The sequence below is a fragment of the Uranotaenia lowii genome, chromosome 2 (genome assembly GCF_029784155.1).
Source record: "Uranotaenia lowii strain MFRU-FL chromosome 2, ASM2978415v1, whole genome shotgun sequence".
Lineage (NCBI taxonomy): Eukaryota > Metazoa > Arthropoda > Insecta > Diptera > Culicidae > Uranotaenia > Uranotaenia lowii.
Genome location: NC_073692.1, coordinates 159,057,791 through 159,075,435, shown reverse-complemented (window position 1 = coordinate 159,075,435; position 17,645 = coordinate 159,057,791). Strand labels below are relative to the sequence as shown.

At 36.9% G+C, this 17,645-nt stretch overlaps 1 protein-coding gene and 1 long non-coding RNA gene across 2 annotated transcripts in view; both read left to right on the top strand.

The window, feature by feature from the left end:
• Positions 1–9,535: 9,535 nt before the first annotated feature.
• Positions 9,536–14,563, top strand: LOC129742023 (uncharacterized). The gene has a single exon (XM_055733867.1). It carries the CDS (start codon positions 9,536–9,538, stop codon positions 14,561–14,563), a length of 5,028 nt encoding a protein of 1,675 aa, XP_055589842.1.
• Positions 14,564–15,132: 569 nt separating this feature from the next.
• Positions 15,133–17,645, top strand: part of LOC129747723 (uncharacterized) — a 57,921-nt gene continuing 55,408 nt past the window's right edge. Inside the window, exon 1 of the long non-coding RNA XR_008737561.1 lies at positions 15,133–15,481. This is a non-coding gene — a long non-coding RNA (uncharacterized LOC129747723). The remainder of the gene's footprint in view (positions 15,482–17,645) is intronic.

Below are 17,645 nucleotides of genomic sequence, written 5' to 3'. Positions count from 1 at the left end.
GATTGTTTGAGAAACAAGAGAAGAAATTTAAGACAAGGAGTGTAAAATAACCAATCTGGAAGTCATCAGGAAAATAATTTTTGTTTGAGCTATCTTGGGCTGTTTATTTATAAAAAAAGAATTGATGCTAAATTTAAGATCCTTAAGCTTTGTAGTGCTCTCAGTAAAATTTTGTCGATTTCGGTTGCGCCCTGTGAACATGCAGACCTTATCCAACACATGTTATCTTCTTTATAAACTACTATCAATTTGAAGGCTTTCAAAATAAGATTTTCAATATACAGACATCAATGTTGCCAAAATCGAACAGTTTTTCTTCTCGACAATTTTTGCACTTTTTAATTCAAAAAAACTTTTATCATTTTTAACGTAATTTTCAGTCGATTTTTGACAATTTTTTGTCATTTTGTGTTTTTATGATATGTTTGATGCATTTAGCACTTTTTTTTTTAAATTTGCTTTGTTGGTCGTATTTGTCATTTTATCATTCTTCGTAATTTTTTAGTTAGAAATTTTGAGTGTTTTTTCAGAATTTTTTTTTATTCTATGAAATTTTTATCATTTTTGTAGTTTTTAAGTATTTGATAATTTTTTGAAATTTTCAATTTTGTTTAAAGAACATTAAAACGAATGGATGGTGTTTGTCCAAACTACATCAGTTCTGTTAAAACGAAAACTCGAAGGCAATGGTGTTACAAAAAATCGTTCGATTTTTTCACATGTGCCAAAATCGGATGTATCACAAATCGAATAATGCCAAAATCGAATGTTACCAAAAACTAAAGTCTTTAACGATCGGCTTTTATGTTTTTTAGTATACAAGTGCTGGAAGAGATAGTAATATCACGGAAGTCATTTGAGTTTTGTTTACTCTCTGGAGCCACTATTTCGGAAAGAGATTTAAAAATCATTTTAGGTAGCAGTTGAAGGTTTATCTCAAAATCTGAACATTTCATCGTAACATAAACGTCCTACAATGGAGATTTAAATAGCAAAGAAACAAAACATTTTTTAAGCCAATTTTCATTTCTTTCAATCTCCAGATGCTGTCAGATTGTCTTTAACTAAGAAAGATACAGAAAAATTTTGAGCTGAAATTTGGCAACCTACTAGAATATCACAATCATTTTTGAACATTTATAACGTATGAATAGAAAAATTTTATAAAACCAGACACACAAATTGAACATCTTTTTTCAACAGATACTCGTTTTTTATTTAAAAAATTTGAAAATTAGCATTTTTTTTGAAGTTAAATATTTCTTACATATTCAAGGATTTGATATTTTGTGTTGGAAACTGCATTTTCTTATTCCCAAAATCCTATATTTCATCTTCTGAACATTATTTCGATGAGAAAGCCCAGAGAAATTTACCTAAACCCTACTGTTCACTTTCTGGAGCCACTTTTTGAAGGAAGCATGGTTTTAACAGTCTGATCTCGAGTTATACAGTTATAAAATTTGCAACAGTTATTGGCTGGCTCAATTATGCCGAAAACCGTATACATTTACATCAGCTTTCATAGTTTCATCTTTGCACTTTGATTTATTTAAACAAACAATCAATCAATAAGCTGTCATAAGGTTGCTATATTTTTCCGCAGGTATCCGGGACGGGCAAATCCTGGCATTTGATTTTTAAAATAAGGATAAAAAATTTTGGGGCAAATTTTGTCAAAAATCATCAGAAAAAAGATTTAAAAAATTCATCAAAACTCATCGACGGATTTTAAATCGTTTTTGAGGCATCCTAAAAAAATCTATTTATTTTTTATAAAAACAGCTCAAAAACAGAAGCATAAATAAAAAAAAAACAACACACTTTGTTTTTCATTTTGTTGAATTAAGTGAATGGACCATTGCAAAATCCGGGCATTTTTCAACGGGTCGGGCCGGACTGTTCCTAAATTGGTATTAAATATCCAAACAAACCTGGATAAAATCGGGCAATCTGGTAACCTTAAGCAATCATGTTATTCAAAAGAAAAAATGCGCAACCAGCTTTGCATCTAATTTTTTTTTCTATATTCTATTTTATTTATTTATACTTCTGATTCACACCTCTACTGATAAAAGTCTTTATAAGACATAATTATAGTTGTTACTCAATGTTTTTATTTATTAATAGAAACAGCTTTCGGTGAATCATCTATATTCACACACATCGCCTTACCTTAAGCGATGTTTGATAACTTGTTTTTTTTTTGTTATAAGAGTTTTTTATTTTCACACTGGCAGTTGTACTGATATGAGCTTGCCAATACACGTGAGCACACAAGAAAATGTGAAAAACGTAAAAAAAAACTTCTAAACCAAGTCAGATCAAGCCAGTGTTCAGAAAATCAGCACCCCCTTCTCAGGAGGTCAGAAAAGGCCAAACTACTTCGCTCTGGGTACAAAAAAGCAGTATACCTAAGTCACGAGCTCTCTAAATGGTCCTCTAACGTTATATGAATGGAGGCTAAGCAACTACAGAATTGTGGCTATTTCCCTAACCTACATTTCGAGACACGAACGCTGCACCTGTACCTGTAAAACTTCTTCTGTATATTTTTTTCACCATCATTACGTTACGAGATATTTACTGGGTGAGAAAAATTAACCTACCTTTTTGACCGGGGGGCGGAAAAATGTCGTTAGCGTGGCTGGCAGAAGTTAAAATTCGACGCTCTCGTTACCTATAGCAAATGATGGCGACTTTCGTTCGGTTCATGGCGTTCAGCAATCATTATGGAGTTTTTTTATTATATGTACGTGCAAGGCAGCTTTTTTCTTTCGAAAAATTAGAACCAACAAATGTCCCGTTGATGGCATCTGTGAGAGTGAGTAAACATTATCTCGTTAGCCTTCAGATTTTTACTTTCTATTGGTCCTTGTTTGTTTACAAATCAAAGTGTAGGAAGTGAAATTTACCTGGTTGAAAATATTCTACATTTATTTAAAAATCAGAATGTACTGATCTATTTCAAACTGCATTGCCACCTATTTAGAATGACAAATGTTTCCTCTCACATGAGTTCAAACATTCAAAATTCGAAAAACTCCTTTAATATGGTTCCGAACCAATTTTGAAAAATCAGCCAAGTCAATACTATTAAATGTTTTAAAATTTCCTTTGAAATTGGAAATCAACATTGGTTATGACTGATTGAATTAAGAAAATATCCAAAAAAAGTTTCATGAAATTACTTATTTGGATTTAAACCTGTGGGAATACTTTGCAATTGTACTTTCCACTCACAGATAAAATAGACATATACAGAAAAATACCTACATGACAAAATGATGATGATATTGATATTAAATTTGAAATTTTTGAAACAAATTTCTCGTTTATTGATATGTAGATAATTAAAAAAAATAAGAGTATATAGTCTTAGCCACTGACCCTCTCAACCCGAACTGCGATGCAGTTCATGTATAAAGAAGAAGAAGAACAAAATTATCTTAAAATTAATAAATATATCCAACCAAATTTTAAATTGTTATTACCATTGAACAAACCTTTTCTCAGGAGCATTTTTAAGCAAGAATTAAGAAACCTTTTGTTTCGTTCATTATCTTGGAAAGTCTTAGAATTATTGCTTGGTAATTTTGTTACAGAACGCAGTCAAAACAAAAAGCTAAAATTTTAAATTCATTAAATACCATTTCTCAGCTTTTCCAGTCGTTTATTTCTACTTTCTCTCAAAATGCCAACCAACCCCCTACCAAACGATAAGTGCGTAGAATTTATTCAGGAAAAAATGAGATAGCAGCCGTGAAGCTGTGTAAATATTCATTTTTATTTTCCGTTACGGCTTTTCGTACCGTCTATTTTGATGGGTGCTTGCCTTTTTTTCCCCAGCCTCATCGCGTCACTCTTCCATATCAATGCTCAATTTTCTCCCTTTTACACGGTGACGATCCCTTTTAGGTTTGATTGGAAAGTTCGGTTGGTTGAATCCGTTTTTACTTTCTCTTCAATTGTAGGAATTCATTTTTATTTTCCAACTTTACCTGTGCCTTAAGTAAAGAAATGAAACCGATATCAATGTATGGAGTAACCTTGTTGCATCTGATTTGAAAAAGAGATAACAAACACCCAGAGTCGAATAAGCTATAAATAATAAATGTTTATTTCAATCGTTTTATTTTATCGGGGAAAAATTATCACGTTATCTGTGCCGACGATCAGAAAGTGAAATTACCCGCCAATTATCAGTTTTTGTATCGCTTCCATCCCATTCAAGCGAGGAGTAGCAACTTTTTATTGTTACAGGTCACGTGATGGATGTTACAACAAATTGCCTTTTCACACTCAAGTACGAGCTCGATGGGCTGCTATTCTAGAGTTGTGGCCTTGCGGGGGACTGAATGAGGATATTGATTGAAAAATACGTGAAAAAAAATTATACCAAAGTATCTTACAGAACAAAATCTTGTCAAGGTGTGGTAGGGTAAAAAAACCATTCAATTCTGTCAATAATGAATATTAGATGAAACTCATGTTTTAATTGTGCGTGTTTTTTTTAACGAAAAAGTTATTCGAGTTGTGCTTTTGTTACTTAATGTTTAGAAAAAAAATCATCATTTATGTCAAAAACTATGCAAAAATAATCCGCCAAAAATTCTTTGTTTCTTAAAAATTTGAATTACAGTCTGAAGATCAACAAAGGTTCATCAAACGTAGAACTACGACCACGAACGTACGTACGTCTGAAGCAGTAAACTTGGCTTGACAAATGTCAAAAAGTCGATGCAGTTTATTTGGTACGGAGCGCTGAAAAAATTTACATTTTGATCCCTATCATATTTATTTCAATGCCTTCCGGTCACCAAGCATCAGTGTAAAATTTGTGATGCTTTGGTTAATTCACGTTGATATTTTGTATGGAATTATTGATGGATGAAGAAATTTCACAAAATAATCTTTTAGATAAAATGGACAGATCTTGCTCAAATTTGGAATTAGGAGATTTATAATGTTTAATCCAGGCGCGGTTATAGAGCTTGTTCGTGGGAGAGGGGGGGGGGGATTGGTGATTCTACATGTTTTCATAAATCGACTTATAAAATAAACATTATAATTTAGTTTAAAAACGTTCATTTTTAAAGAGTGTTGTAGGAGAAGGATTCCCCTTTTCTTCTTATTTTAAATTCGAAGCATTTTGAAAAATTCAAAAATTAGAGGTTTTTTATCCCATTTTCTATATAAACTTATTTTGATATTCTTTGATTCGACTTCGATCTAAGAAAATATAATTTTTCATGCGAGAACATGTTGATAAAAAGGTGATGTTTAGTTTAGGAACCACTGTGGTAGCATAAAACCGAGTAGTAGATTTCTGAGTAATAAACCTAATGGGAGATTGCTCTGTGGATTCTGGAACCCTCAATCTACTTCAGCAGAGTTCTAAGTGGACCTCTCTTGCATTGTGTACGACAATGGTCGTCATCATCATTAGGAGTGATCATCGATCACTACCAATGATCATACTACGACTGGCCAGAGAGCACTCCTATTGTTGTCGGAAAACATCGCAGAATCCAAACCCGATTGACAATGCGCTCGCGATCAAACCGGCCATCACGGACGAGTTGAACTTGCACTGTCGTCGTAATAGCATCACCACCATTAGTCCGAAGAACATTGTATTTTTAATCTTAAGCCTAAACTATTTTAAGTTCAAACCAACAAATTGAATAACAATTGTACGCTAAGTTGAATCCGCGAGTTTGATTGTGCATGTTCGAGAAAATCCTGTAACGGAGCTGCGCTTCTTACGTTTTTTTGGATAAGTGATATAACCGATATCACATCGGTAACGCAACTCTGAACGGTTGGCTGGAGGTCAACGACCTGGCTACGGACTCATCAAGGGGTGACCAGACGACCAAGGAATCAGGTATTGGCCCATTCCGGATCAAACATTGGTCCTTCGAACCGGATGAGGGCCTTGGACCGGCTGTAATACCTACGGATCGAACACAAGAACGCGCAGAGGTTTGGTAAAGGATTCGCCATTTTGCATCGGGAACCAAAAGACGCTTGCTGAATAGCGTCGTCGTCGCCATCGCTAATAGTGATCGAACAAAAGCGGTTTTGGTCTCTATTAGCTATTCAAGGAAGCTGATTTGGTGGTTTCGATTAAGGCTACGGTGCATGCTAAGCGGATAGCAAGCTTAACTCAACACAAAGGCACGGACGTCGTGAAGGTGAGGCGCGGCTATCTCGGTTGGTTCTGATCGCCCCCTCCCTTCAAGCTCATAATCAACGCAGTACGGAGGTGGTTCGGAAAGGTGAGGCGCGGCTGTCTTGGTTGGTTCCGATCGCCCCCTCCCTTTGGTTCAACATCAACGCGGTGCGAAGGCGATCAAGAAGAAGGTGAGGCGCGGCTATCGTGGTTGGTTCAGATCGCCCCCTCCCTTGTGGCTCGAGATCGGGTTCATCAACTGCTGCTCGGTTGGATTTGGTGTCGCTCAACGGTGGTGAAGTGCATGATTGGTCGGATTGCATGTGCATGGTTTGGTCTGGCGCTGTAGAGGAGAGCATCGCAACAGCTGAGCGACAAGATAAAGCAACATTCGGTAAGCTACATAAATCAGTGGTTCCTAGTTTAAGTTGGTGAACTTTTTTTTGAACTTGGGATGTATGATCACAACTATTATTTTGTATTTATGATCAAAATTGAATGGATGTTTTTGAATACATGGTTTAAACAAGAACAATTTTTGGAAATAATCATTAACCGCGCAATTCCTTGAGTACAAAACTGTTCGTTAGAACAATTGTCTCATTTTCTCGGATTTTTACCTTGAATAACTTCACCTTGCTCCCTCCATTGAAAACTTGTTGGTGATTGTTGATTGATTTGGACCGGTTTGAATTATTGATATTTTTGGTCAGTCAGTTTTAACAAGTTCGTGAAAATGCCCACAATCAAGGCTGTTAAGGATCCGAAGAATCCAACTTTGAAATACTTAACTGTGAAGTTGAAGGAAATCCAATTGTCTTTTGCGGATGTTTGGGAGTTTGTGGAAACTTTCCAAGAAGATGCAACTTATGCACAAGTTTCGGTAAGATTGTCAGCGGTGGATGATTTGTGGGAGAAATTTGGTGAAGTTCTGATTGATATCAAATCACACGAAGATTTCGTATCTGATGTTGAAGTTTATGAAAGAGAACGGAAGGAGTTCAGTGATCGGATGAGGAGTAGGCGATGTTTTCTGCCAATCGCACGCGTTTTTCTCTCCGTCGGCGAAAATTTTATTAAATATAAATTTTTCAACGATTTATAGATATATAAATATCAAAAAGTGTTTAAATGCGATGAATGATATAAAGTTTAAAAGTGTGCACTGGATGTTCCGTGAATTCCCCGTGAAATAAGTCAAATTCTTAAAGTTGCTCAGCGGGTGACTGCGTAAGCGACGTGATGAAATAGTTTTGTTCGGCCTGGCTAAATCCATTTGGGCTTTCAAAAAGTGTTAAAGGAGTGTCCAGAAAAGTTGCATGAAGATATTCAGTCGCTCGAAAAAAATCGATCAAGTGCGAGAAATTTGCTTAAAGAAAAATGTGTGCGACCTCTCGGTCTAACTCGCAAACAGCTGCGTTTTCGTCTAAATAGTGTCGTAAAAGTTGGTTGTTATTGAGAGAGCTCAGAACTGTGTTTTGCAATAAATTGGATACGGGAAAAGTTCAAAGTTTCATATTAAAATTTGATAAGCCAGTGTACAGAATAGGGTTTGTTAAATACTGAAATTTGGCAGAGGCGATCATTGACGTGGCGTATTTTGGGTTTCGCGTTCGGTGAACTTGTGGGATTCAATTTTCCGGTTGCTGAGATGCGTGTCATTTTTTCGTGTCCTACTTACAAGAACGTTTGTATTTCGCTTACGTTTGGACAAACTGAAGTAAAATATGAAAAAAATAAAAAACATCCGAAGTCTTGTTTAAGGGGGGGGGTAGGGTCTAAGACTTTCAAAAAATCGATTTTTTTTATTTTTTATTTTCTTATTGTAAAACATTTCAAGAATGTTGTGTCAAATTTTCAAGTCAATTGAAACAAAACTGTAGAAGTTATAGGCATTTATCTCCTGCTATCTAATACTGCAAGAAAGCAAGAGCAGAAACTTCAAACGCGTTTTTCTCGAAAGCACATTTTTAAAGTCCGTGGACATCGTCATTTGAAAACTACTTATCCGATTCTTTTCAAATTTGGAACATATTTTCTACATATAAAATACCAGACCCCAACGTTTTTCTTTTTTGATTTTTTTACTTTGGGGAGATTTTACAGGTGAAAAATGGCGGATTTTTAAGTGAAAAATCGTAGTTTTCACTTCAAACAGCCACAAAAATTTCATAAAAATATTTTTAAGTTAAATAAAAACGTTGGGGTCCAGAAAAACATCTATTAAAAATATTTTGCTCTGATTTTTTGACTTCAGATGATTCTGTGCTGAGATACAGTGTCCACCGCAAATTCTGTTTTCTAAAAGGCATCCTCGAAAGTGCTCCGTTACCGGCTCATTTTTCAATATTTTTCTACGAAAAAATTACTAAATGTTCTTTTAACAATCTTTGTATAATGCAAAAAATTTGAATACATTTGTTTGAACGATAGCTCTAGAAAAAAATCGTGAAAATGGTGTTTTTTTATACCCGTTAGACCCTACTCCCCCCTTAATGCAGTGGTTCAGCTCGAAGGTGAAAAAGTGGTGATCATAAAAAAAGGATTTTGTGGGAAAGTGTACATGCAATGCAAATGTGGTTTCTAATTCGTGTTTGCTGGAGAATTACATAAGAATAGAATAACATAAATTTATTTATTTGTTTAATTTCCTATAATAGCGAAATATGATTTTTTTTGCCATTGCCTGCGATGAACTATATTATCGATCATTGTTAAAACTATAAGGGTAAATTTAAAAAAACCTTTCGAGCTCAAACAGAGCTCGGAAGGTTTTATCCTCTACTAATATTTTCCATTTCTCTTATTTATTTTCAAGAGCGAGTAAAGGCGCTTTATCCTTGGTCGATGACCAGATATGATTGTACACTGAAATCCAAAACAGAAAAAATAATTTAAGAATTCTTCGAAATATTTATTTCCTAAAGTTTTGTGATTTCTATGTACTAAATAAATCATTTACAGCCCTCTAGAATGGTCCTGGTGATTGGCGAAGTTTCCTTAAATTACACATGGTTTCTGCATCAAGGAGCATTTTTCTTAGCATGCTTCCAACGATAAAGTCCATTTGAAACGTATGGTACTGGTGGTCCACGTTTCTTCCTGTTCCTGTGTTCCGGATGTCTCTGCGTTCTCTGCTCCATGGTAGGCCCAACCACATTATGTTTTTGACAATTTTAATGTTTTTATGTTAAAATAATCAAAAACATGATTAAAGACAAGAAGAATAATTACACACTTGTATTATTCTTTGGGACTCAGACATAAGTTCTGGCTGTGGAAGTACGATTAGTGATTAGTGATTAGTGAGAACGGAAGGAGTTCAGTGATCGCTACTATTACGCTAAATCATTCTTGATGGATAAGGCGAAGGGCCGTTTAGAATGTACAGAGCTTAATCAATCTATTCATGTTAATGATCATAGTCATTCTGGAGGTTTTGATCATGTTCGGCTTCCACAAATAAAGCTGCAGTCGTTTAATGGTAACATAGAGGAATGGCTCGGGTTCCGCGATCTGTTTATTTCGCTCATCCATAACAAGCAGGATTTGCCGGAGGTGGAGAAATTCCACTATTTGAAGGGATGTCTTCAGGGTGAACCGAAATCTTTAATTGATCCTCTTCAAATAACAAGGGCTAATTACATCGTTGCATGGGATATGCTGTTAAAGCGTTACAATAACAGCAAGCAATTAAAAAAGCGACAAGTTCAATCGCTGTTTAAGTTACCTTCGTTGACTAAGGAGTCTGTATGTGAATTGCTTCAGTTATTGGAAGGGTTTGAGCGAATCGTTAACACGTTAGATCAGGTGTTAGAACCTACTGATTACAAGGATCTGTTGCTTGTGAATTATCTTGTTTCTCTTTTGGATCCGATCACTCGAAGAAGTTGGGAGGAGGAATCAGCTTCAAAGGAACAAGATGTGTTGACTGATTTGACTGGTTTTCTTCATCGGCGAGTTCAAGTGTTAGAATCTCTTCCGCAAAAATCAAATGAAAATAGAAACATACCCTCTCAGGTGGTAACTAAGCCAAAACTCAACGTTCGGGCATTCCACAACAATGTTAATTATCCAGGAAATAAATGTGTTGTTTGTAAATCCCAGCATCCCTTGCATCAGTGTCCGAGGTTTTTGAAATTGTCGGTTACGGATAGAGATTCGGTTTTGAAAACAAATTCATTATGTCGGAACTGTTTTAGAACTTCCCATATGGCTCGGGAATGTCAGTCTAAGTTTTCGTGTCGGAATTGCGGAGGTCGCCATCATACACTGGTGTGTTTTAAGGGCAAGGAAGGAGAAAATCCGGAATCGTCGAGGTCAGGCGAAACTAATGGCACTTCTAAGAGTGAACAAATGCGAGGAGAGTCATCATTTCGGGTCTCCAACCCAGCTTCATCAACATGCTTATCATCGGGTGTTGAGCACATGGCTAACGGTCGGGTTCTCTTAGCAACTGCAGTGGTCCTCTTGGAAGATGAATTGGGAAACAGATATCCAGCTCGAGCGCTGCTTGATTCGGGGTCAGAAAGCAATTTCATATCGGAACGATTGAGTCAGCGTTTGACGATGAGTCGGAAAAGGGTAGATGTGGCGATACTCGGCATTGGTCGGACATCTACAAGAGTCAAGCAAAAGGTTCAAGCGTTGGTGCGCTCGAGAGTGAACAGCTACTGTAAGGAAATGGAATTCCTGGTCCTACCCAGAGTAACTGTTGATCTTCCCACTACTACGGTATCAACGGATGAATGGTCATTCCCAGATGGAATTGAATTGGCGGATCCAGCGTTTTTCGAGTCGAAGGTGGTGGATTTAGTGTTGGGAATTGAATCGTTTTTCGACTTCTTCGAAACGGGAAAACGGATTTCCATCGGTGATCAATTACCAACACTTACGGAGTCAGTTTTTGGTTGGGTCGTTTCTGGAGGTTTATCGCAATGTACATCAGCACGGATTGCTTGCAATGTTTCATCAACAGAGTCTCTTGAAACTCTTGTCGCTCGGTTTTGGGCTTGTGAGGAGCTGGGTTCGGAAAACCTATACTCACGGGAGGAAAGGCAATGCGAGGAAATTTTCCAGAAAAAGGTACAGAGAGACAGCAATGGAAGGTACACAGTCTCTCTTCCTAAGAATGAGGAGGTTTTTCCTAAATTGGGTGACTCAAAAGAAATAGCACTACGACGTCTGGGCGCAACTGAGCGTAGGCTAGCTAGAAATGCGGATTTGCGGGAGCTGTATACGAAGTTCATGGAAGAATACATACAGCTAGGTCACATGGAAGAAGTCGAGGAAGCTTCCGATATCAAACGTTGTTTTTTACCACACCACCCAGTCGAAAAGGAGGATAGTACTACTACTAAATTGCGTGTTGTATTCGATGCTTCATGCAAAACCACTACTGGAGTCTCACTGAACGATGGATTACTAACAGGTCCAGTAATCCAGGACGATCTTCGGGCAATTATACTCCGCTGTCGAATGCGTCAGATTATGGTCGTCGCAGATGTTGAGAAAATGTTCCGCCAAATCAACATAACAAGAGAAGATCGTCCACTACAGTCAATTCTATGGAGAAGGTCTCCATCGGAGTCAGTCAAGACGTTCGAGCTGAAGACGGTAACATACGGCACCAAACCTGCTCCGTTTTTAGCAACACGCACCTTGAAGCAGTTAGCATTGGATGAAGGGGAAAGGTTTCCCTTGGCATCAAAGGTATTTTCGGAAGATACGTACATGGATGATGTAGTATCAGGGGCAGAAGATGCAAATGCAGCCCTCGAACTGCGAGTTCAGTTGGATAAAGCTGCAAGAGCTGGAGGATTTCGGTTGCGAAAATTCGCATCAAATTGTTTAGAGGTCCTGCAAGGACTACCACAAGAGAGTGTAGCCATTAAAGAAGCTTCAGACGGATCGGACATAGATCCCTCGATGAAGGTCCTTGGGCTCACTTGGTTGCCGAAATCTGATGTTTTCATGTATCATTTTAACATCCCCGAAATTCCAAAATCCACGGTTCTAACTAAACGGAAGGTGCTGTCGGTAATTGCAACGCTCTTCGACCCGTTGGGACTCCTAGGTGCTGCAATAACAACTGCAAAAATATTTATGCAGCAGTTGTGGACCTTGCGGAATAATGACGACCAAAGATTGGACTGGGATCAGCCATTACCTCCAACGGTGGGTGAGGATTGGCTGAAGTACTACGAACAACTAGGTTCACTAAACGGAATTCGTATTGAACGGTGCAACATTATCCCAGGAGCTATTTACAAGGAGATTCACTGTTTTTCAGATGCTTCGGAGAAAGCATATGGTGGTTGCGTTTACTTAAAGAGCATTAACTCTGATGGAGAGGTTAAAATTTGTTTGTTGTCGGCGAAATCGAGGGTAGCTCCGCTTGCAAGTCAGTCGATTCCCCGCCTAGAGTTGTGTGGTGCTCTGTTAACGGCTGAACTATTCAATTTCGTAAAGGATGCTATGAAATTTGACTGTCCAGTCTATTTTTGGACAGATTCAACATGCGTGTGGCGATGGTTACAAGCTGTTCCATCTACTTGGACTACCTATGTGGCAAATCGAGTTGCCAAAATACAACAACTTACGGAAGGGTTTGAATGGAGGCATGTCCCAGGCGTTGACAATCCATCAGATCTTATTTCTCGGGGTATTCCACCGGCAGAGATTGGTCAAAATCGCTTGTGGTGGGAAGGTCCTTGTTGGTTGGCGCTAGACAAAGAAAACTGGCCAGAACTACCGGCTAACCACTTGGCGGAAATTGGTGATGAAGAAAGGCGTCGAACTACAGTCACAGCATTAGCAACAAACAATTCAGAGCATGAGTCGGATTTCAATCGTTGGTATTTTAGTTTGTATTCCGATTACACTAAAATGGTCAGAGGTACAGCATATTTGTTGAGGTTGAAAAAGCTGTTAAAATCCAAACGTCAAGTCAAATTCCAAGCTTTTCTACAGTCAGCTGAAATGGAAGAAGCAGAAAGAGCTTTAGTCAAATGTGTCCAAAAAGAGTGTTTCGCTGATGAGTTGAGAGTTTTATCTAAGGGCGAATTTGTATCAAGACAATCTAAACTAAGATGGTTCAATCCCAAAATATTCTCCGATGGTTTGTTGAGAATTGGTGGTAGATTGAGCAATTCGTCCGAATCAGAAACTGCAAAACACCCGGTTGTCTTGCCAGCTCGTCACAACTTTACTCGGCTAATATTAGAGCACTTCCATCGTCGATTATTACACGCTGGCCCTCAGCTGCTTTTAGCAACGGTTAGATTGAAATTTTGGCCCTTGGGTGGCAGGAGCATGGCTCGTCAGATTGTACAGAAATGTCACACCTGTTTCAGGGCTCGTCCCACACCGATTCAACAGTTTATGTCAGAACTACCAGCTTCACGCGTAACGGTTTCGCGTGCATTCGCTAGAACAGGAGTGGACTATTTCGGTCCGGTATACATTCGCCCGGCCCCCAGACGCCCAGTGAATAAGGCATACGTCGCTGTTTTTATATGCATGTCCACTAAAGCAGTGCATCTTGAGCTGGTATCAGACCTATCTACAGAACGGTTCATACAGGCCTTGCGTAGATTTGTTGGAAGAAGAGGAAAGTGCTCAGAGATATTTTCGGACAACGGTACGAACTTTGTGGGCGCAAGGAACCAAATGGTTGAATTGTTTCGTCTGTTGAAGTGTCAGACCCATCGGGAACGAATGTTCAAAGAATGTGGCAGCGAAGGAATTAGGTGGCATTTCAATCCTCCCAGCGCTCCACATTTTGGAGGTTTGTGGGAGGCAGCGGTGCGTTCCGCAAAAAAGCACATTCTAAGGGTAATCGGCGAAAACCCTGTCAGCACAGAAGATTTCGCGACGCTTCTGGTTCAGGTCGAAGCGTGTTTAAATTCGCGGCCCATTACACCACTTTCGAACGATCCAAATGATTTGGAACCGTTGACACCCGGTCATTTTATTATTGGAGAATCCCTACAGTCCATGCCAGATGAAAACTACTTGAAAATATCAGATAACCGGCTTAATAAAATTCAGTTGATGCAGAAAAATTTGCAATTAATTTGGACACGGTGGCGTAGAGAATATTTGTGCCAACTACAAGCCAGAACAAAACGTTGGAAACCTTCAGTGTCGGTTGACCTGGGTCGTTTGGTTATCATTAAGGATGAAAATGTTTCCCCATGTCGATGGAAAATGGGTAGAATTGTAGAGCTTCATCCAGGACAAGATGGTGTGGTTCGAGTAGTCACATTAAAAACGGAATCAGGGCTGAAAAAGCGCCCGGTTGAGAAATTGTGTTTGTTACCTATGCCAGATTCTGATGAAAATTCTGGTCAGAATGCGGAAGTTGAAGTAAAGAATGATTGAAGTTATGTCTGAATTCTTGCGAAATGATTATGTCAGAGAAACCTGTCTGATGGAATGTTTGTGTCAGATTAACAGTCAGAATTATGAGAATTTTTAGAGAACCATGTCAGATTTTAAAAATCTGGAGTCAGATCAATGTCAGTCTATCCGAAGGGATGTGTCTGCGAAGGCAGAAATGATGGTTTGTGTCTGGAGATCATGCCAAATTTATCCAAAGTTATTTTAAATATGAGTTCACCAACTGATCCTCACAATTCTTGAATAAAATAATTTCAGAAATGCATGTTTGATTTCTGGGTGGGTGAGGATGTTTAGTTTAGGAACCACTGTGGTAGCATAAAACCGAGTAGTAGATTTCTGAGTAATAAACCTAATGGGAGATTGCTCTGTGGATTCTGGAACCCTCAATCTACTTCAGCAGAGTTCTAAGTGGACCTCTCTTGCATTGTGTACGACAATGGTCGTCATCATCATTAGGAGTGATCATCGATCACTACCAATGATCATACTACGACTGGCCAGAGAGCACTCCTATTGTTGTCGGAAAACATCGCAGAATCCAAACCCGATTGACAATGCGCTCGCGATCAAACCGGCCATCACGGACGAGTTGAACTTGCACTGTCGTCGTAATAGCATCACCACCATTAGTCCGAAGAACATTGTATTTTTAATCTTAAGCCTAAACTATTTTAAGTTCAAACCAACAAATTGAATAACAATTGTACGCTAAGTTGAATCCGCGAGTTTGATTGTGCATGTTCGAGAAAATCCTGTAACGGAGCTGCGCTTCTTACGTTTTTTTGGATAAGTGATATAACCGATATCACATCGGTAACGCAACTCTGAACGGTTGGCTGGAGGTCAACGACCTGGCTACGGACTCATCAAGGGGTGACCAGACGACCAAGGAATCAGGTATTGGCCCATTCCGGATCAAACAGGTGATGTTCGTATTTTGTATACCAGGAGATTAAAATAAATGACTTATGAACTCATTAAGGAATCTTTCGTTTTAAATGTCATTTAGTTAATTAAAAAGGCCTCACAAGGTTATCATAAAAAAATTTAATAGTTCTATTTTTCCAACAATACGTTTGAAAAACACATATTTGAGAAATTTATTGATTAAAAAATTTCTATGAGTTTTAAACTGATTTGAAAACTTTGAATTTTTTTCTTTTATTTTGTTATACTTTCCACAATAGTGATTCGAAAATATCGAATTTCACCAAATCTGAAATTCATTTCCTATTGTGAATTGTGGTTTTTTAATCTTAATTTAATAAGGCGGGAGTGGGTAACGTGGGCCACTCTAAATATCTCAGCTATATGTTGAGATAAAAATCTCAATCCAACTGTCATCCAAGGTTGCCGAAAAAAAATTCCGTGTTTTTACTTTAAAAAAAATGTGACTTTCTGTGATTTCACCCAGTAATTCTGTGACGGTTTTCTGTGATTCTTTGGAAAGTCATGAAAATATTCATTTTTTTTACATTTAACTAAAAACAAAATTAATAATTCCAATCTTATCATGTTCATTCTAAAAATTTAAAATTGATGTTTAGATGAAATGTATTATTTTGAAAATTTTAACAAAGTTAAAAATATCTATGAAATCCATGAATATTTCCAAAATTATGTGTTCAGTGAAACAGATTCTGTGGTGAGAATTTGTTAAAAATTCCGTGAATTTATAGATTTTTCTGTGATTTTGGCAACCTTGCTGTCATCGTCGCTTTTCGTAAGCATGTTTTTCTATATGTAGTAGACTTATGTACGCATCATATGTTTTTTTATTTTATTAGCCTAGAAAAACGTACTTATATAATTAAAAAAGCACCTGCAAATTGCATTCGTAGGACACCAAAAGTACATAACAATAATATGCTCATACATTTATCATACATACATTAAAAAAGAATTTTTTGATGAAACATCAATAAGTCACACAAACGCAACCAATTTACAAATCATAGCTTGTGGGGAATCTTGGACCACCTATATTTTGGGGCTTTTATATACATTCAGAACTTAAAATACGCTATTTCTATCTGCAAAGTTTTCTTGTGCCAAACAAACTGCTATGAAAAATATTTTGTCAATTTTTCTAATGCGAGTGAGACGAACATAAATTTTATATAAGGAACTATTCGGTCATATACAACTCTCTTTTTTTATTTTCTCATCTGAAATTGCTTTATAATAACCTAATAAATTATGAAATTTCAGTTTTGGATCAACTCATAAATTAAGTCAATTTGGATTTGGAGGCCCACGTTTCCCCACAGTTTTTCAAAAAATTCTAATGATACTTTAAAAATGTAGAAAACCTTGCCATTTATTTTTTTTCTTTTTATCTTTTAAAATAAAGAGGTTATGAAGCAAAGAAAAAAAGTGGCCCATGATACCCCACTCTCCCCTTTAAATAGCATCTGAATTTAAAAACTTTTTTTCATCTGAAACGAATGAAATAAATTTTAAAGAAAGGTTTAGTATAGTAACATCTTTGCAACAAAGATGGTATGAACAAATCGAAAAATAGTTTTCTATCCCTTGAAGAGCACAACTTTCACCATATTTTGAAACGATTTTTTGAAAATTTCTGATAGCATAAGGCAACAAAAATCTCATTAGTGCAAAAAACTTTACAGCTAAACCAGACAAGGTTTAGGAGTGTTGGAAAATTTGGGTATTTTTTTTAAAAAACATAAAAATGCTAATAAGCCTTTGAAATAAAGGTTGAATAATTTATTTTCTCGATGACTGCCAGTAACTTTAACTTCTGAGAAAAAGGTTTATAAATTTTCTTATTGGTTTTTAAACAACTCTACGAAAAAAAATTTAACTGAATAAAATTTAAAAAAAAATTAAATCAAAATTAATCTTAGAAATTTTAAAAAACAAAAGGTTTTACAGTCTTCTACATAGTTGTTAGATAAATAAAATCTTTTATATTAAACATTTCAAACGCTTTCTGTGATATCAGGAATAGTAAGACCATTTTTATTCCAAATTTCTAAATTTCTAAATTCTAAATTTTACTTTCTAAATAAAGCTTATCTGACTACCTGGTTATATC